The sequence below is a fragment of the Gallus gallus genome, chromosome 31 (genome assembly GCF_016699485.2).
Source record: "Gallus gallus isolate bGalGal1 chromosome 31, bGalGal1.mat.broiler.GRCg7b, whole genome shotgun sequence".
NCBI classification, from domain to species: Eukaryota; Metazoa; Chordata; class Aves; order Galliformes; family Phasianidae; genus Gallus; species Gallus gallus.
The window spans coordinates 2,162,297-2,182,468 of record NC_052562.1 but is presented as its reverse complement, the minus strand read 5'-3'; the positions used below and the strand labels follow the sequence as shown (position 1 = coordinate 2,182,468).

General features: G+C 53.0%; 2 protein-coding genes across 5 annotated transcripts; one reads left to right on the top strand and one right to left on the bottom strand.

The window, feature by feature from the left end:
* Nucleotides 1-3,849: 3,849 nt before the first annotated feature.
* Nucleotides 3,850-6,744, bottom strand: LOC107050521 (leukocyte immunoglobulin-like receptor subfamily B member 1). 4 transcript variants are annotated; one of them, XM_040654443.2, is made up of 6 exons: nt 6,451-6,744; nt 6,342-6,377; nt 5,946-6,193; nt 5,314-5,448; nt 5,122-5,159; nt 3,850-4,558 (listed from the first exon to the last, which is right to left on the bottom strand). In XM_040654443.2, the coding sequence occupies exons 1-6, from the start codon at nt 6,588-6,590 to the stop codon at nt 4,421-4,423; spliced, it is 735 nt and encodes a 244-aa protein (XP_040510377.1). In that variant the 5' UTR covers nt 6,591-6,744; the 3' UTR covers nt 3,850-4,420. The 4 variants fall into 4 exon arrangements, with proteins under 4 accessions (XP_040510377.1, XP_040510378.1, XP_040510379.1 ...); XM_040654444.2 differs by having other exon boundaries at nt 5,946-6,224; nt 6,451-6,497; XM_040654445.2 differs by lacking the exon at nt 5,314-5,448.
* Nucleotides 6,745-14,594: 7,850 nt separating this feature from the next.
* On the top strand, nt 14,595-17,102 carry LOC107050503 (immunoglobulin superfamily member 1-like). Its single transcript, XM_046904901.1, has 7 exons — nt 14,595-14,713; nt 14,787-14,822; nt 14,939-15,217; nt 15,299-15,610; nt 15,732-15,872; nt 15,985-16,022; nt 16,488-17,102. Exons 1-7 carry the CDS (start codon nt 14,683-14,685, stop codon nt 16,623-16,625), a joined length of 975 nt encoding a protein of 324 aa, XP_046760857.1. The 5' UTR covers nt 14,595-14,682; the 3' UTR covers nt 16,626-17,102.
* Nucleotides 17,103-20,172: the final 3,070 nt, after the last annotated feature.

Below are 20,172 nucleotides of genomic sequence, written 5' to 3'. Positions count from 1 at the left end.
CAGCTCCAGTCTGTCTCGCTCCAATTTATAGGAGGGAGAGAAGGTTCTTTGAAATATGTATGCCCGGCGTGAGATTAAGAAACAACGGTTCAAATGTTGGCCCGACCAGTTTATTACAAATGTTAATAACGGAGATGGGGAAAGGGGAGGACGGACACTATTAAGGATTGGGGTGATGGGGAAGGGAAGGCGAGCGATAGAAAAGATAGAAAGAGGCAAGAATTGCGTAAAGCGGGGATAGTCACCACCAGGATCCGGCAGCAGTCCCGTTGCACGATGTTCCGACGGTCCGAGGCCGAAGGGCAGGAGCAGCGAGGCCGGTGTTGGGCAACGAGAGGGTGCAGGTCAGGGAGGAAGCAGCATGTCTCAGGTAGCAGGCCCAGGGAAGTCCGTCAGCAAACGGTCCGTAGAGAAGGATCTGAAGGCAGGAAGCTCGTGTCGTGGTGAGAGATCATGAGAGATCAGCCTCTGTGTTTCGGTGAGAGAACCCCTCAAGTCTGTCATGGTGAGAGATAAGCCTCTACTTAGCCGTGGTTGTTGGACCCTCTTTTATCCTCCATTTTCTCCTGCCTACGTGACATTCCTGGGTGCTTGAGCAAGAGTCCTGTGCATACCTCCTGAGATGGCCATCTTCCTCGAGAAGAGTCCACACAAAAAGACCGTTTCTTCTGTTGTCCCTGGCCTTGTCCATCCTTGCTCCTTAGAGGATATCACAATCCTTAGCCAGGACCTGTCCATCAGTGTCCTCAAGACAAAAGATTTCTCTGCCTTTGCCCAGGACTTGCCTGGACTTGTTCCTCAGCAAACTTGGTCCATCCCTTGTTCCTGTCCTTCTAATTCAGCCTGCACAGTGATTTCCTGATCTGATGGATCTGGCAGCACCACACACCCTCGCTGAGTGCTATTCCGTTCAGCAGTGAATTGGCTCAGCAGGGCTGCCAATGGCTCCTGCCAGGATTTCAGCCTTCCATCAGCAGTGTGTTGAATGACAGCCTCTCCTTCTGGGCTGTCAGCAGCGCTGCTCCCAACACAGCGCACACTGTGTGGTTCTGAGCCCAAGGCATTCCCGGTGGGGAAGGGCACACAGAGCCCTTTTCAGCTCCTCAGGAACAGGGGAGCAGCCCAGCACTGGCATTTCCCAGGCAGCCATGGCTTGCCCCTGCTCGGACCTGTCACAGCATGGAGCCTTGCTGGTGTAGAGCTGTGTCATGGTATTGCATCTTTGCTATTGGTATTCCACATCATAACATCACGGACAGAAGAGAAGTATCCCAGAGGTCCTCACGGTCACAGAAGGAAGACACATCACGCAAGATACGTCATCTGGTTGCGCGCGGTGCTTCTTCACTTTCGCTTGCTGCCGGGAGAGGAGTGGGTGTGCTTTCCAAGCCGGGCGCCTTCATCAAGTAAGGCTTTCTGTTTCGGAAACTCTCTCACTCTCTATCTTTCTCTCTCTCTCTCTCTCTATCGCTCTTTCGCTCTCTCTCATGTCATTTGATTTATTATCCTCACTCCCAATTAGATTGTATTATATCGTGTCATCTTGTATGCCAACATCGTAGTTAGTAAAATAAGTTCTCCTTCTTAGATCGTTGCCGCTGCTTCATTTTTCTCGGGAAGCCAGGGGGGAGGGGGCCCGCAAGCCTACTGCCCCCCTGTCACAGGCACAGATCTATCTAGGTAACTCCGTGACAAATTTTTGGTGGAGAATGCGGGCAAGATTCATCTGAAGCTTTAATGTTTGTAAGAAAAAAAGGATTTTGTTAAGCCAGACTGTGAGACTACAAAGCATTGCTGGTGTTGGTGTGACCTTCATAGATTAGATTATAGCCTGGGCAGTCCGCCAAACTCCAGACACTCTACCGAGTGGTTTCCGTTTGTTTTCCTTTTTTTCCTCCTTCCCTTCACCCCCACCTCCCTTTAGCAGTTACCAGCTATGAGGTTGCTGTTTATTGTCAGAGCACTGTATAAGGGATTAAAAGCTATCATGTTCCTTGCCAGTTACCGGTCTATAATTAACCTCTTGATGTCTTGCTGTGGAATTATTTTTACATATAACCAAGGGCACTGATAGAGGTGCCTGTCTGGTGGCTTTATGCAATGTTGTATAATTTGAATTTTGAGACTTTCGAACCGGTTTCCAGGCTTCCCTCTCAGTTTGTCGAACGTTTTTCAAATACCGAGTCAGTGCTCATACTTGTGTGCATGTTATCAATATCCTTGAATGTATTCCTCTTCATTCGTGCTAAGTGGAAGAAGCCTCCTCCAAGACCAGAGAATGATGACAGGCAAGGAATATGGCAAGGTTTAGGAAGAACCTTAGAAGCGTGGGGACCCGCCATACCATGGGATTTCACTCTTGAGCATCTAAGGGATCCCGAGAAACTGAGCCAGCATTTTAGTCAGGGATGGTGCGACTTAGATAGATCAAAGGAAGTACGGCTTATCTGGGGCTTGGCTTGTGCCTACCACGCTCTGTATAGTACTGTTCTGGAAAGAGAGAGTTTCCGAGCGGAAGTGCAAGCCAAAGGGGGAAATCTTCCAGTCAGACCTGATCAGTCACAGCAGACACCAGTAACAGTGTCAGTAGCCCCTGTAGAAGGCAAGAAATGGAAGCGGGTGTCCTCGCGTCTAGAGCGAAAAAAGGAAGAAGAAGAAGAAGAAGAAGTGGAGGAGGAGGTGGTAGAGGAAGATCCAGGTGAAGGGACTTCCTCAGAACCAAGAAAAGCAAAAGCAGAAACTAAGAGGCATGAAGAGGACAGCGATGAAGAGGAGATCTCTATTACTGTTCGTCGACCTCTCAAGATGACTGAAATCCAAAGCTCAAGAAAGGAATTTGAACGACGTTTGAATGAAACTGTTGTCGCCTGGTTGCTTCGCTGTTGGGATAGTGGGGCCAGTAGCTTGTCTCTAGAAGGTAACGAAGCCCGCCAACTAGGAGACGTTGCCAGAGACAAATCCATTGACAGAGGAATTAGCAGATGCTTGGATGGAGCTGCAACCCTCTGGGATCGAATATTAATAGCTGTGAGGGAAAGGTATCCCTACAAAGAACTTCTGCAGCCTGCAATGAAAAGGTGGGATACAATTGAGAAAGGTATCCAGTATTTGAGGGAAATAGCCCTGGTGGAAATGTTATATGACTCTAATTTTGCTCTTAAGGATCCACGCCAAAGCCATGATCCGGAGAGAGTGAGGACAACACCTGAAATATGGCAAAAACTTACGAGAGCAGCACCAGACAGATACGCCCCCACACTAGTGGCCACATTCCACAGATACGAGGACCAACAGAGAAGACCCCTAGTTTTCAAATTGATTCTTACACTCCAAAACTATGAGCAACATCTACCCCCAACCCATGTTTCCATTTCAGCCATCTCAGAGTTATCAAACAGACTGGGTGAAGTACAAGAGCAGGTGTCTCTACTGATTAATCGTGATGAACCCGTAATAGTATCAGAAACATTTGACGAAGATCAGGATAAGCAAAGGGGCCTAATGAAAGAGCTTATCAAACTAATGAAAATCCAATTAATTAAAGAAGATGGATCCCCCTCCTCACCTGTATCATCAAAAATTTCAGCTGGTGAAGGCAAACGCTTTCCTGCTTGAGTGAGAAACTTCTTCCTGGGGGAGAGCTGAGAGGTCACCTCTGCACCTTCCCACACGGAGGGGATCTGACAGCACCGCCCCGTGAGTGTCACGTCCTGTGCATGGAGGGTGGGAGGGAGGGAGCACAGGGACTGCGGTGCTGTCACACAACAGCAGCTCAGCACCACACAGCTTTCATTCTCACTGACCCCTCCCAGTGGGTTTGGGGTGAGAAATGGAGAGAAAGAGGAAGAATTTGTAGGTTCAGATAAAATCTATTTACTGAGACCGAAAACGAAGAGAGACATAACAGTAATGATGATGAGATATATGAATATATTTTTCCAAAGCAAGTGATGCACAAAGGAATTGCTCAGCACCCAAAGACCAATGATAAACCGGAACAGAATAGGAGGCAGGAAATATTGGGGAATCTATAGGGGATCTATCGAGCATCAGTGGGAGATGGAAGGGGAGCAAAGGCACGTGTCTGGGGATTTCCAGAGGAGGGGTAGATAGGGACAGATGAGGGGGTCTCAGAGGAATGGTGGTGGTGTTTGGGAGCGGATGGGAGAGGATTTGGAGGTTTCAAGGTGTGTTAAGAGATTTGCAGGGATAAAGAAGGACTTTGGGGTAAGAGATGAGCATTTAGGGATTCGGTGTGTCTGGGAAGCATTTCGGATGCACCGGTGAGAATGTGGGATTGTTAGATTTGGGGAGGTTATCTGGTTTGTGGTTAGAAGAGGACATCAGGGAGTCCCAAGCAGGGAATTGGAGGTCTGTCCCCTTCCACACACCCCAGAAATGAGACACTTGGGGAGGCCCATCAGCGCGGTAAATCAGTGCTGACTGTGGTGTAGATGACAGGGGACTGGGGCGCAGTGGGGGAAGTGGGAGGCTGGGAGCACGGGATGGCAGCTGGCATCTCGGCGTAGGTCAGATCCTCGCTGTCCCTGGAGGGCCCCTGGAGATAGGGGAGGAGATAGAGGAGGGGGTCCCCAAGATGAGTGAGCTGAGGGTGGGTCTGTGGTGTAGGTATGTGGGGGGTGTGGCCATGAGGAGGAGTCTGCATTTGTGACTGGGCTTAGCTTTGAGGTCTGCATGGGGGATGTTTGGGGGTCCAGCCGTGGATTTGGGGTGCCCTTAGGGTCTCGGGGTGTTTAGGGACTGGTGGAACACAGAGGCTCAATTTTGGTGTCCCCATGGGCATTGGGTTTCCCTGTGGGTGCATTTAGTGCCCCTCTAGTCAAGTAATCGGTGCCTATACGATCTAGAGGGGGTTAAGGCTTGGAGGGCATCTTTAGGTCTGGGTATTTAGGGGTATCTGTGGGCTGGGGTTCCCCACATTGCAGGTTTGGGCTTCCCAAGGGCTGGATACGGGTGGTGCTCATAAATGTGAGGGTAAGCCATATGAGGTTGGGGGTCACTTGGGGTCCCCTTGGGGAAGGTTTGGGTTTCCATGGAGATGTGAGGTGTGGGTCCCAAGAAGTGAACTGGGATTTGGGGTCCACTGACCCCGACACTTACCTGCAATTGCACTGACTCGGGCATCTCAGGGGTGACACCTGCATGAAAAAGAAGAGGGGGAAGGGTGGGAGTTATGTGTGGGCCTTGGGGGACAACCGGGGATCCATAACAGATCAGTACGGAGTCAAAGAACACATAGGGGATGACTGGGGGAACCTGTAGGGAATGGAAACCATTTTAGTCCTTCCTCACCAGCACTCTCATCTCTCCGTGTCCAGAGGCTGCGGGCATCGAGGACGAAGTAGAGGCCCAGGCTGAAGACCAAGACAGCAGCACAGCCCCTCAGCACCGCTACCACCAGGTTCCCATGGAACCGCCCCTTGGCACCTGTGGGCTCCGAGTGTTTGGGTGTCCCCATCACAGGACAGGGATGCCGTGACAGTTCCACCCATGGCTGACACTGGGGGCATACAAATGGGGTCTCCGACCTAACTGGGGTTGTAGGTATGGGTGTCACCTGCATCATCACGCTGTCTACAGGGGGTGAGGACACAAATGTGTGGTCCTTGGGAATTCAGGATTATATGTATTGGTGCTGGCAGAGGCCAGAGTCCCCCCTCAGTGGGTGAAGGTGGCTGTGCCCCACCAGTGGGATCCTGGCACAGGATACGGGATGAGGATTCATCTCTAAGCAGGAGGAACGTGGCACCACAACCCCCATTGAAGCACTGTGTGGTGACATCAGTCCCCATTCCCACATGTTGCCTGGGCTCAGGGAAATGCTGAGCTGAAGGAAGCTGCAGTCTGTGTGCAGGGAGGGGAAGAGATGGGACTTGGCCGTGTGGGAAAAGCTCAGGGCCAGCCGGTGTCCACAGTGCCCTCACCTGTCAGCACCAGCTCCACGGGGTCACTCTTTTTGGATGTCCTCAGAGGCGTTGACACCTGGTACCGACACTGATATGTCCCGGCGTCCTCCAGGTTTGTGACAGCAAAGGAGAACTCAGCTGTATCCTGCTCCTTGTCTTTTTCCTTGTTAAATCTCAGCGATCCATTGTGCCAGAGCTGGACCCAGGTAGCCATGCGGGGCAGGTGGCAGCGCAGGGTGACATTGTCCCCCATGGACACCGCCTGGCTGGGGTGCAACGACAGGGAGGGTCGGTGCACTAGGACAGGGGACAACAGTCAGCCTTGTCCCTGCACACCATCCTCAGCCCCCCTGCTCTCTCCCTGACCACTCTCCCATCCCTTTATCCCCATTCTCCCTCTGATCCCATACTCACATTTCTGTGCCTCGCTTGCTGTCACCAGCCACCAACCTGCAAGGGACATGGTTCAGGTCCCACACTGGGCCACCAACCCCCGTGGCACCACGTCCCCATTGTCACTCACCAAGGAAGAGGGCCACCGCCATTGGTGCCATGAGGCAGGAGCAGCCTGGGGACAGCGCGACTGCAGTGGAGAAAGAAAGTGGCCGGAGAGCTGCTGTCAGTTCCTCTTTTGGACAGAATGCTGTGGTGTTGTCTCCTCATGTGGTATTTGTGGTCCCCAAGTGGGTGGTGGTACTGAGGACACCCAATGGTGACACACACAGAGCACTGCACACATCCCCAGCCGGGGCATCCTACACAGACTGTCACCTCTCCAGCTCCTGGTCTGAGATCCACTTCCCCCTTCACACAGCTGGGATCCACCTGCAGCCATCAGCCCAGCACAGAGTACACTGCCCCGTGGTCAGAAAAAACAGAATTCCTGCGTGGCACCGACCTCTCAGCCACGCATTTCTCAGGTGAGTTCTCCCAACCCTCTCAGCATCCCTCGCTGGCACCGAGGGAACAGAGGAGAACTCCACCTGTACTCCCACTCTGCCCACTGACCACCCCAGTGCCCTGAACACCCTTTACATGGCCCTCAGGCTTCTCTCAGTGACTCCCTCTGCCAACACCAACCACAAAAACCACACATTGTAACACAAACTGCCCTCACCACCCCACTGACCGCCCTCTGCACAGCACTGGAGGAGAAATAGAAGATGAAGGGGTCAAGCGCAGCGCTGAGGGTGGTGAGGAGCAGAGCATAAGTCCTCCACTCGGGGCTGCGCTGCTGCACAAAGCCCACCACATGCGAGATGTTGTAGGGTCCAAAGCAGACCCCAAAGTTGACCATGGTGACCACAGCCAGCCCCACAGTGCGGTACTTCTTCTGCAGTGGGATGTGGGGTCGAGTGAGGAGGGCACGGATGAAGCAGATGTAGCAGACCATGGTGATGGTAGAGGGGATGAGGAAGGTGATGAGGCAGAGTGAAAGGCGCAGCAGTAGGACGAAGTGCTGCTGGGTTTTGGATAAGTCGTCGTAGCAGTGGTAGCCCCAGTAGGGTTGGGTCTCAGAGGTGTCGTGGGAGGTCGAGGTGGAGGTGGTGTAGAATGGTGTTCAGAATGATGATCTTTTCTTCCAACATCCACATAATGTCAGATGTGGAAGCTTGCAGGGAGTTCACTATCATTGTATGGCAATTCAGGAAAGTAATGACATGGAATTTTGGAGAGGATCAAGCAGTGAAAGCATTGCTGACCGCCTCTGGCAATTCCAGTTCCACCAGCCAGGAGGAATACAGGGACAGTTGGGTTCAGAAAGGAGTGCCCGGTTTGAGAGGTTCCTAACATTCCCCTTTCTCACAACTCACCGAGTGGGACGGGACATTTTCCTTGGCATCATGGGCAGAATGCCCTGGATAAAGAGCAAGAGGAATCCAGAAGGGCTATAACCTGAGTTGAGAAAGAAGGATTCTTGTTTGGACTTTGTCTGAGCTCTGTGGCAGCTGTTCACATATACACGAGTTCAGCCTGATGGAGAGTGCAGGACGGATACAGGACTTGTCAAAAGGATGTTGATTGAGATCTGGTGAAGGTGAGGTCATTGTTTGTGGAGTTTGAGGTGCCGCAGTGATAGCAGTGCAGGAAGGTAGATGTGTTGTGCAGCAAATTGAGTGAGGAACTGAGTCACTGAGAGCGGTGATAAGGAGTTTGCAAGCTGAACTGGAAGTTGAGCCAAAGGTGTGCTTGCATGCACGGCTAGCACAGCACAGTTTGCAGAACCATCTGCACGAGGGTTAGATCTGCTTGCAGAGGGTGTGCAGTTTTTGTACCTGTTTGCAGTCAATGCATGATGGCCATCTGATGACCTCTCAACCTGAATCATGAGAACAGCTTTTCCATACTGTGAGAACAGCCTTTTGCAGACCTGGGGCGGATTCAAGCTGAAGGACAGCAGGCTTGAGTAATTGGAAGCTCAAGAAGGAAATGCAGAGGCCGCAAAACTTGTTGCCAAGCGAAGATAAGGAAGTAGAATAGATGTCCCATTGTTGCAGATAAGGCAGCAAATCAGGAAAGAGATGTGTCATAGAAATGGTCTCAAGATGGAGGCACGGACTTAATCATGGTTGCTACTGCACAACTAATTCACGAATGTGAATGAAGTGCTACAGTTAAACAAGACAAGAGAATGAGACCTCACTGGCACAAAGGGTGACGGCAGGATTTTAACTGTGAAGTTTCCTTTCCTTTCCTTTCCTTTCCTTTCCTTTCCTTTCCTTTCCTTTCCTTTCCTTTCCTTTCCTTTCCTTTCCTTTCCTTTCCTTTCCTTTCCTTTCCTTTCCTTTCCTTTCCTTTCCTTTCCTTTCCTTTCCTTTCCTTTCCTTTCCTTTCCTTTCCTTTCCTTTCCTTTCCTTTCCTTTCCTTTCCTTTCCTTTCCTTTCCTTTCCTTTCCTTTCCTTTCCTTTCCTTTCCTTTCCTTTCCTTTCCTTTCCTTTCCTTTCCTTGCCTTGCCTTGCCTTGCCTTGCCTTGCCTTGCCTTGCCTTGCCTTGCCTTGCCTTGCCTTGCCTTGCCTTGCCTTGCCTTGCCTTGCCTTGCCTTGCCTTGCCTTGCCTTGCCTTGCCTTGCCTTGCCTTGCCTTGCCTTCCCTTCCCTTCCCTTCCCTTCCCTTCCCTTCCCTTCCCTTCCCTTCCCTTCCCTTCCCTTCCCTTCCCTTCCCTTCCCTTCCCTTCCCTTCCCTTCCCTTCCCTTCCCTTCCCTTCCCTTCCCTTCCCTCCCCTCCCCTTCCCTCCCCTCCCCTCCCCTCCCCTCCCCTCCCTCCCCTCTCCTCCCCTGTCTGACAATGGTAAATGGTAAATCCTGTCTGACGTGCCACGTTGGGCACCACAAGGACTGCGGTGCTGTCACCCAGCGGCAGCTCAGCACCACACAGCCCTGCAATCACTGACTGCCCCCAGAAAAAAAAAGGCAAAACTCTTTGGTTGAGATAAATTTGATTTACTCAGGCAGAAAAGGAAGAGAGAAATAACAGTAATGCTAAGAATATGTACATGCAGACAAAGGAAGTGGTGCTCAACACAGCTGCTCACCACCCTCCAACCGATGCCAAAACCTGGGAAGGATTTAAGGGTCCCAGTGGGTCATTAGCGAGCTGAGGACAATAAAGAAGGATTCTGGAGTTAGAGTAGAATATGTAAGGATTAGATGGCATCACAAAGGATATGGGGCACACTGGTGAGGATTTGGGGATGTTAGGTTTGGGACAGTTGGAGTTCTGATTGGCTAAGACAGGGTCACAGGGATGGTGGTTCTGGGAGTCTGGGCTGGCTTAGCTTTGGGGCCCAAGTGTGGTTTTGCAGTGTCTCATGGTTTGAGTGCACCTGTGAGTTCTGAGTGGCGTTCAGGACTTGGGGTCTGGGGAGGCTTTGATCTCAGGGCTCCATAAGTCAGATATTGGGAGTCCCTATGCACAGCATTTGGAGGTGCCACTACGGCTTGGGGGTGTCCATGGGATCTGAGGGCTGTCCAGACGGTCTGGGGATTCCACTGGGGCTTTGTGCTGGCTGCAGTCTGCATGGGTCTGATATGCTCAGTGCTGGGGGTGCCGGTAGGGACTGAGGGTGTGTAGGGTTGGGAAGGCGCCTGGGGTTTTAGATCTGTGGCCCCTGTGATGTATATTTTTGGATTCTCGTGGGCTGGATTTGGGGTGTATATAATGCTCTGGTAGGCTATATGAGGCTGGGAGTCCCTTCTGGTCCCCGTGGAGAGGGTTGGAGGTTGCTGGTGAGGTTTGGAAAATGCATAAGGCACATGCTGGGATTTGGGTTCCCTGGACCCTGGCACTGCCCTGGAACTGCATGGCCTCTGTCTTTCTGTGGGGACACCACCAGCATCAAAACAGGGAGGGGAGCAGAGTGAAGGTCATGGAGACAGTGAACGGAGCGGGGAGTGTGAGGGGTATCGATAGTGCATGGAAGTGGAGTCGGGACATTGGGCTTGTGGATTTATCCACCTATAGGGGATGGAAGATGAGGAAGGGCACACCATAGGAGATTGAAAAAGAGGCGGGAGAGGTAGGGAGGTGGATATGGTGTCAACATGGAGGTAGAGTACACCTGCAGGGATGAAAAGGGGCTCTGTAGAGTTTCAAAGCCATTGAACCTGTTCAGCTCCAGGGCTCCTATCTCTTCGTATCCAGAGACTGCGGGCATCGAGGACAAAGAAGAGGCCGAGGCAGAAGACGAGGGTGGCAGCGCAGCCACTCACCATCGCCACCACCAGGTTCCCGTGGGAACTCCTCTCATCACCTATGGGGTGCAGGGATGTTCACGGCCCCTTCCCAGGCCATCACCTCCACAAGGATGGGGTGCAGAGACACTGTCAGAAATGAGTGACACCAGGGACACCTAAATGGGGAGCTCACATGTACCTGGGTGTGCAGGTGTGAGTGCCACCTGCAGTGTCACGTTGGCCCCAGGGGGAAAGGACAGAAGGTAGGAGTTCCTGATGCGGTAGGAGTACCTATAGGTGCCACTGTCTGTGGGCAGTGAGTAGGAAGAAGACAATGAGGACGAGGATGAAGACAAGGGTGGCAGCACGGCCCCCCACCACTGCTACCACCAGGTTCCTGCCCGATTACTCTGGGCCATATGCGGGGTCCGGGTGTTTATGTGTCCCCATCCTCAGCCACCACTTCCATGGGAATGGGAGTTGGAGATACTGACACAAAGGATTGGCACCGGGGACAAATAATAGGGCTGGCACCTTCCTGGGGGTGCGGGTGTGGGCATCACCTCTAGCATCACACTGTCCCCAAGGGGTGAGGACAGAAGGCAGCAACCCCTGATGCGGTAGGAGCACCTATAGGTGCCACTGTCAGCTGGGGTCACCCCAAAGAGGGTGAAGATAGCCGTGCCCACAGCATTGGGTTTTTGGCGCTGGATTGGGGCTGGGTGCCCTTCCTTGTGCAGGAAGAAGGTGACCCCATGGTTCTTGTTCCAGCAGCGGTTGGTGACATTGGTCCCCATCTCCACGTGTTTCCTGAGGGAAATGCTGGGTGGGTGGTACCTGTGATCTGAGTGCCGAGAGGAAAGAGCAGTGGGACATGGCCCTGGGGGAACAGCACAGGGACACCCATTTTCCCCAGTGCCCTCACCTCTCACCACCAGCTCCACGGGGTCACTCTTCCCTGACATCCCTGGTGGCTCCAAAACCCGGTACTGGCACCGATACTTCTCTGCATCTTCCTTCTCTACACTAACCAAGGAAAACTCAACCGTGTCCTGTAGCATGTCCATGTCTTTTTTGGATCTCATATGTCCGTTCTGGTAGAGCTCAACTTGTGCAGCCAGCTGGGGCAGGTGTCAGCACAGGGTGACAGTGTCCCCCAGGGACACCCTCTGTATGGGGTGCAGCGACAGGGAGGGTCGGGGCACTAGGACAGGCAGTCAGCCTTGTCCCTGCACACCCTCCTGAGCCCCTGTTCCCTCCCCCTCTCCACACTCCCCTCCCTCTGTCCCCATTCTCCCCCTGTCCCCATACTCACGTTGCTGTGCCCTGCTCGCTGCCACCAGCCACCAACCTGCGAGGGACAGTCCTGGACTCACACAGGGCCACCAACCCCCGTGGTACCACGTCCCCATTGTCACTCACCGAGGATGAGGGCCACGGCCATTGGTGCCATGAGGCAGGAGCAGCTTGGGGACAGCGAGGCTGCAGCTGACACAGGGAGAGGTGAGAAAGCTGCTTTCAGTTTCCCCCTGGGCACGGGATGCTGTGGTGTCACCTCCTCATGTGGTATTTGTGATCCTCCATTTGTGGTGACACTGTGTGGTCCTTGATGGGACGGCACACGTGGAGGCGTGCACACAGACCACATGGAGGTGCCCCACTCAGGCTGTTCCCTTCCAGGTTTCACACACTGTCCCCAAACTGCTGCCAGCGTGTGGCTTTGCATGCTGTCCCCCATGGGATGCCAAACACAGCATGGATGGCTCCAGTGTGGTCAGGCAGTCCATGTCACAGTGGTGACAGCTGCACTGGGGCACCTCTGCAGGGCCAGATGGGTACAAGAGTGACATGCAGCCCTTGTTCATTGCTGATGGAAATGCACCACCTCTGGTGGGACTGTGCAGAGAAATGGGGTTTTGTGGCTGAGAAGGCTTTCTGTCAGACTGCGTCACTGTGCTTCCTGCAGCTGTGCCCATTCCCATGGAAATAAGTGGGAGGTATTTTTTTCGGAGCTTCCCCCATCCCTGATACCCACCCAGGCACTCAGTGCAGCCCAGGCATGGCCTGGAGTTGTGGGCCCATGGGGTCATGCTGTGGGGCTGCGCACCCCAAATCTGTAGGGAAATCAATGGAGAATGTTCAGGATATGCAGAGGATATGCGTCTCTTGGCTTTGGTATGAAACTGGAGGAGAATTCCCAACCTACACTCAGGACTGATGTCTGTCTTTGGGAAGAGAAGGACGGGCATCATTTGGTGCCCACATTTTTGCTGTGCTGGATGTACATGTGGTCATTTTGGGTGGGACACATCGGGTGGGTTTGAATTTAAATAATCCTATTGGCTAAGCTGTGACTGAAATCACTCCATCTCTGGGCTTCAGATCTAAAACTGTCTTTTTATCCCAACCTCTACTCAGACAATCTGCTGTTTCCTGCAGATTTGTTCCTAGAAGTCCGTTTTCTCAGCCAACATTACTTCCCCTTTTCTATTTTAAGCTTCCTCCTCCTTCCACTGCACCACACAAAACACATTGTGTGCCTCAAACCCTCCTTCCCTCTCTTCCCTCCTCTTTCCCATGCACCAAAACTGAAATAATTTCAGAAAACGATCCCCAAATCACACATGTCAACTCAAGAGTCCCCCCAAATCCTTTTTCCTACCCATTTTGGTCTACCAGGAGGATGATGAGGATGGGTGGAAGAGTCAGGAGTGCCTAAGGAAGGCAGTGCTGAAGAGCGGAAGGCAGAAATAAATTAATATCAAACGGCTTTGTCTGAACTGCATTGGAATTCCACAGATTCCCTTTTGGCTTTTAACCCTTCATCTCTCCCTAAATCTCTTCATTCTCATTCACTATCGTGCAGAAATTGGGAACGAAGGAGGGAATCTTCAGAAGTGACAGTGAGTCGGGTTCGTCAGTGAGAGGGACAGGAATCAGATTAATCAACGCTCTGATTCCAAGGTCTGTTTTGAGGAGTGAGAGTGTCGGCCCACAGCGCTGGAGAAGGGATGGGGGGGTGAGACTCACCTGGAGGTGGCAGTCCTGAATCAGGAAAGAGCAACGATGGCCGCCATGAAGATGATGAAGATGACCCGCAAGATCCCCTTCAGACATCCGTTTGTGCCTGCTGGGTGTGCAGTTCACCTCCCCAAGGTCACAAACAAGTGAGTGCACAGCAACAGCTTGGCCAAAAATGAGTCTGTAGCCACAACTTTCTCATGGGAATGGTAGGGCGGTTGGTCAACAAAGCACTGCCAGTGTTTGGCCACACCAAGCACAGCACAGAAAACAGGAATGTGTCTTCTGTTGGTCCTTCCCAGCATCCCTTCCTTCCGTTGTATCCTCTGCAGCACTCGGCTCAGTGCCATCAGCAAAGTGCTGAGGGGGCACTCCATCCTATCATCTGTGTCAGTGAGAGGTGGTGAAGAGCAGCGCTCCCAGGAGGGACCTCTGGGGGTCACCACTCATCACCACCTCCACCTGGACATGGAGCTGTTGGCCACAGCCCTCTGGCTGCGACTTTCCAATCTATTCCTTCTCTGCAGAACAGCCCAATGCTCACATCCATATCTCTTCCATTTTGAGATGAGGGAGTGGTGTGCAGCCTTGTCAAGGACATTGTGGAAGCCCCGGTAGATGACATCAGTTGCCTTTGGATGACATGAAAAGCCCTCAAATGCTCATCTCTAACCCCAACATTCCTCCTTAAGCACCATGAATTCATTATAACCAGTTGAGAATGCCAAATCCAACCAATCCACCCCAAAACACAGCCACCATGCATGAGGGAGCACAATTTTTTCTGATTCATCTCAAACTCCCACCACCTCTTCTGTGGTACCCAAAATCTGTACCAATCCAACCGAAAAATCCCATAAGACCAGGGAGGTGTGTGGGGCATCACAAGATATGTGCCACACTGTTGGGATCCCCGTAATGCCACCACCTCCATGGGAACGACAGTTACCACATCAGGACTTGACATCACAGCATCCTAGCCGCAAAAGAGGAACTGACAGCAGCTCAGCACCACCCCCTGTCTCTGCTGCAGTCTCGCTGTCCCCACACTGCTCCTGCCTCATGGCACCAATGGTGGTGGCCCTCATCCTTGGTGAGTGACAATGGGGACATGGTGCCACGGGGGTTGGTGGCCCAGTGTGGGACCAGGACCGTTTCCCTTGCAGGTTGGTGGCTGGTGGCTGTAAGCAGGGCACAGCAACGTGAGTATGGGGAAGGAGGGAGAATGGGGATGGAGGGAGGGGAGTGTGGTCAGGGGAGCAGCAGAGGGCCGAGGAGGGTGTGCAGGGACAAGGCTGACTGCTGTCCCCTGTCCTAGTGCCCCGACCCTCCCTGTCGCTGCACCCCAGTCAGAGGGTGTCCCTGGGGGACAATGTCACCCTGCGCTGCCACCTGCCCCAGCCAGCTGCCTGGGTCCGACTCTATCAGTACGATAATCCAACATACATTGAGCAGAAGGACAACGTGCAGGACATGGCTGAGTTCTCCTTGGCTGAAATAAAGAAGGAAGATGCAGTGATATATCAGTGCCAGTACCAGGGGTTGGCACCTGCAGGGATATCGGAGAAGAGTGACCCCATGAAGCTGGTGGTGACAGGTGAGGGGACTGGGGAAAGCAGATGGCCTTGGGCTGATCCCACAGGGCTGTGTTCCATCTCTGTTACCTCTCTGTGCTCAGATCACAGCTATCCCCCACCTGGCATTTCCCTCAGCCTTGAGGAATATGTTGAGATAGGGAGCAATGTCACCATCCGCTGCTGGAACAACATCTCTGGGGTCGCCTTCTTCCTGCACAAGGAAGGGCACTCAGCTCCAGTCCAGCGCCAAAAACTCAGTGCTGGAAGCATGGGCACCTTCACCCTCTTTGGGGTGACCCCAGCTGACTCTGGCACCTATAGGTGCTCCTACCGCATCAGCGGCTGCTGCCTTCTGTTCTCACCCCTTGGGGATAATGTGACCCTGGAAGTGATTCCCAGACCTGCAATCCCAGGTAGGTCTGAGCCCCCATTCAGTGTTCCCCTTCTCACCCATGGCTGACAGTGTCACTGCATCCCTCATCCACTGTGGTGAGGGCTATGTATGGGGACACCTAATGCACTTTGACCCCACAGGTGTCAGTGGGGGTGCCAGCAGGAACCTGGTGGCAACAGTGGCGGGGGGCTGTGCTTCTGCCATTGTCTTCATCATCGTCCTCACTGTCTCTTTCCTCCTTGTTGCTCAGAGAAGACGAATGCAGACAGATGAGAGGCCTGGTGGGGAAGGGGTTTAATGGCTTTGATCCCCCATAAATCCCCTATAGATCCCCACTGGTGTTGTTTAGCCCCTCCATAATCCCACCCTTCTCCCCTCCCGTTTATGACTCAGGTGCCACCCCCAGAAGTCCCGAGGCCGTGCAGTTCCAGGTCAGTGTCTGGGTCAGGGGACCCCTAACAACAAAATGCCCCATTGCCCACCCCCCTCAAGACCTCAACAGGGAACCCCAAACCCTGCCCGTGGGGACCCCAAGGAGCCCTCTCCCTTTTATGCCTTCCCATCACGTTGTGTGCACCCTCAAATCCAGCCCATGGCGACCTCCAAATCTCCACCATGGGGATGCCCCACAACCCAAACTGAAGCCCCCTCGCATGCTCCAAGCCTTCAACACCCCCAGACTGTAAGGGCAGGCAACATATTGGGACCATAGTGGGAACCCCAGACACCACCCTCAGGGAACCCCAATGTCACAGTCACAGCTTCCCAAAATCTACACCACCCCACAATCCCAACTCCCTTCTCCTGGACAGCCCCCCAACCATTACACAGTGCCATCATCCCCTCAGTTGGGATGTTGGGATCCCATGGTCACACTGCTGTCCCTGTGTCCCCAGGTGTCCCCCAGTGACAGCGAGGGTCTGACCTACGCCCAGCTGCAAGCTGTGACCCCCAGCACCTACCCCCCAGATTCTTCTACCACTCCTGAACCCTCAATCATCTACACCGAGGTGGGCACGCGGGGACCCCGCTGATGCCCCCAGATGTGTATGCAAACACGGGTGTGTTGTGTGCACACATGGACTTCAAGGGTGCACAGTGCCAGTGTGCTCAGTGTGCTCACCATCACATGTGAATTACAGCCATGTACCTGTGCGTGTGAACACGTGGATGTGTATTAAACAGGTGTGCACCATCCCATGTGCACAACAGGTGTACAAACACACATGTGGGACACGCTGAACTCTGTGCCTCTGTGTGTGTCTGTGCGATGCCGTATGTGTGCACCACCAGCTGTACACACTGCTGCTCATGTGTGTCCTTAGCATGTGCTCCCTGGGTCTGCACTATACGTGTGCCTCCACAGCACATGCATGTCATCAACAAGTGCGTTGTGCTTGCACCACATCGGTCCCCACAGCACACACATGTCCTTTCCGTGTGCTCCCCACGGCGCATCTCCATCTCCACAAGCCAATCCAGCCCCCATCCCACAGTGGTGTTGGGGCAGGATTTGTGGTGGGAAGGGAAAATGCCTTTGGGTGACGGTTGGGAACAGGACAGAGGGGTTGTGGGGTTTTCCAGAAAGTGGGGGAGAAGAGGAAGTTTGTGCGTGGGAGGGCTGTGTGTGGGAGCGGCAGTGCGGGGAAGGGCAGGAGAGCTGACTTCCCCCTTTTGGTGGTGGAAGGGGAAATGCTGGAGAGTTTGTGAGCTCAATGGAGATTATGGAGTCCAGACGGAGGATTGTGGGGAGCTGGATGGAGAACTTTTGGGACCACAGAAAGATCTGGGAGCTTCATGAAGGATCTGCAGTCTTCTCGATGGAGGTTTGTGGCTGGATAGAAATGTTGGGTTGGTTGGAGGCTTTGGGACTGAGTGGAGGATTTTGGGGTGGATGGAGGTTTTGGTGTAGATGGGGTATTACGGTATGAATGATGGATTTGGTGGTTGAATGGAGTCTTGGGGGCCTGGATGTAGAGATTGTGTCTGGCTGTACAGATCAGAGGTTGGTGTTGATTTAGGGGCTGGATGGAGATTTCAGAGGGGACAGAGTTTTTGGGGGATGGGTGATATTTATGTGGCCGGATGGTGGATGTGTGGACTGAATGGAGTTTTTTTGGGGTGGATGATGATTTTTGTGGCTGAAGGTCCTGGGGTTCATTGAGATTTTGAAGGACTGTGTGTGGAGGGTGGTGTGGGGTGTGGATGTTGGGACTGGATGAAGGATTAGGGGTGGCTGGATGGAGATTGTGGGGCTGGATACGGAGTTTGGTGTGAGATAGAGGTTTTGGGAATGGGTGGAGATCATTGGGATGAATGGACGTTTTGGGGTCAGAACGCAGATGCTGTAGGTCGATTGCAGGATTTTAGGGTCTGGTTAAGGATTTTGGGGGTGAGTGGAGGTATTGGTATTGGAAGGACAGATAGATATTAGGAAACATAGTTCAGATGTGTGGGTGGATAGAAGGGCCAACAGGTGGGAAGATAGAGAGACTGACAGGCAGAAGGTGGTTTGAATTTGTTGTGTCCATACTGGATCTGGAGGTGCAGCCCCAGGAGCAGGAGATCCTGTAGGACGATGGACGGATGGATGGATGGATGGATGGACGGACGGACGGATGGATGAGCAACAGAGTGATAGAAAGCAGCTTTTCTCCAGGGAAACTGAGGTTATGGTTGCTGCAGGAGAAGAGTAAAGATGACCGGGATGTGAATGAGGGAGAGAGAGAAAAAGAAAGAAAGAGAGGAAATGGAGAGAAGCAGAGAAGGAACTTAAGAGAGAGAGTTGGAGGGAGAAAAGCAATCGTGGTCCATTCTGAGGAGCTGCAGTGCTGGAGCAGAAGGGGGGATGAGACTGCTCATCCAATCGCTGAAGTCTCCACCTGGCCAAAAGGAGACAGCAAGAAATGCAGCTTCTCGGGGCATCCCTTTGTGCCTACTGGTGGGCAGCTGCAGCATCGCAAGGATGTAAGAAGTGAGTTCACAATGGCACATTGGTCAGAAATGTGTCTGTACCAGAAAGGTGCTTGTGGTGAAGCAGTGCCATTGGTGGACAGACAAAGGCTGTCCGGTTATATCACGGCATATCGTGCTTTGCAGCCTCTGTTGTTCTGGCAAGAGCCTTGTCTTGCAAATGTTTGAGAGGTAGCAAGCAAAGAAAACCTGTCAGAAAATGGGTTTTGTTGTTCCACAGCACTTGTGTGGAGCAGAGTGCCTGTGTGAGGAGTTCCCATGGAGAGGTTCCTGCAGCGCGAGCGATGGCACTGCTGAGCACAAGGAGCACGTTGCATCCATGGCCGCTGTGCCATGAGCACACGCTGCAGGCCAACGGGCAGAAGCATCCAGAATTGCAGGGCAGCCCTCCAAGAGGAGAAGCAGCGCCAGCACAGGGAAGGAAAGAGCCCTGAGAGCTGGGATGGCCCAGAGGGAAGGAACAGCTCAGCGCTGTGAGCAGCAGCTCTGAGGCTGCTGTTCTGCTGAGAGAAGTTGTGTTGGAACACGCTCTGCTCACAGCTGTGGGGATCTGCACCCACGGTATTGAAGGGTGCGGAAGGATTTGAGTGCAATGAAAGGATACTGTGGTTAGAGATGAGCATTTAGGGATTTGATGTGATTGAGAAACATATGGGGGCTCTGGCAGTGACTTGTGGGGGTTAGATTTGGTGAGATCTGGGAATCACTGAGAGGGGAAACAGAGCATCAGGGAGCCCAAAACAGGGAATTTGGGTCTCTCCCACACAGTGCACCCCAAAAATGAGACACCTTGGAGGGAGACATTAATGGGGTCTTCCAGCACCCACGTTAGCATCGGTACCTGGGGTCTGTGGAGTGGTGGGTGCCCCCATGGGATGGGATCTCCTGGTCGGCACAGGTCAGTCCCTCACTGTCAACAGGGGTCACATGGAGACAGTGGGGCTCCTCAGGATGGCAGTGAGGAGGGACAGCTCTGTTGTAAGTGCGAGCTGGTGGTGAAATATGGTGCATTTGGGGATCTCGGGGAGCTTTGATTTGGGGTCCCATTGGTCCAAAATTGAGAGATCTTTGCGTGGCTTTTTGGGGTCCCACTACATGGTTTGGGGTTGCCCACACTGTCAGGGGGGTGTTTATGGCTGGGAGATCCCCAGGGACTCCAAAAACATTGGTCTGGGGCCGAGGTGGGTCTCCACAATGCAGATTTGCACTTCCCCACAGCCAGGATCTGGGGGTGCACATAAGCGTAGAGTAAGCCATATGAGGTGGAGGGTTCAATTGGAGTGTGGGGTGTCCAAGGGACAGGTTGGGATTTTGGATCCCTCACCCAGGCCCTTACCTGGAACTGCATGTCCTTGGGGATTTTTGTGTCAGCCCCTGTGTCAAAAGAGGAGGGGAATAGGGTTGGGATTATGGAGGATGAAGGGGAAGGGACACTTGTAGGGCATGTGGGGATATGGAAGGAATGGAAGGGGAGTCAGGTGATACTTGAGTGAATTTGCAGGGGATCAGTGAGGAATGGACACCAATGCACGAGATGACGGGGGTAAACTATAGGTGCTGGAAGGGGAAACAGAGGGATATGTGGGGGAATTTATAGGGTTTGGAATG

Bases quoted from the DNA above. Each gene is read 5' to 3' on its own strand.
- LOC107050521 (XM_040654443.2), bottom strand. From the start codon at position 6,590: ATGAGGAGACAACACCACAGCATTCTGTCCAAAAGAGGAACTGACAGC. The intron at 6,194-6,341 runs GTGAGTATGGGA...GTTGCACCCCAG, and splicing joins AGCAAGCGAGGCACAGAAAT to CCAGGCGGTGTCCATGGGGG. The intron at 5,160-5,313 runs GTGAGGAAGGAC...TTTTTCATGCAG, and splicing joins ACGGAGAGATGAGAGTGCTG to GTGTCACCCCTGAGATGCCC.
- LOC107050503 (XM_046904901.1), top strand. From the start codon at position 14,683: ATGGCACCAATGGTGGTGGCCCTCATCCTTG. The intron at 15,218-15,298 runs GTGAGGGGACTG...CTCTGTGCTCAG, and splicing joins CATGAAGCTGGTGGTGACAG to ATCACAGCTATCCCCCACCT. The intron at 16,023-16,487 runs GTCAGTGTCTGG...CTGTGTCCCCAG, and splicing joins CCGAGGCCGTGCAGTTCCAG to GTGTCCCCCAGTGACAGCGA.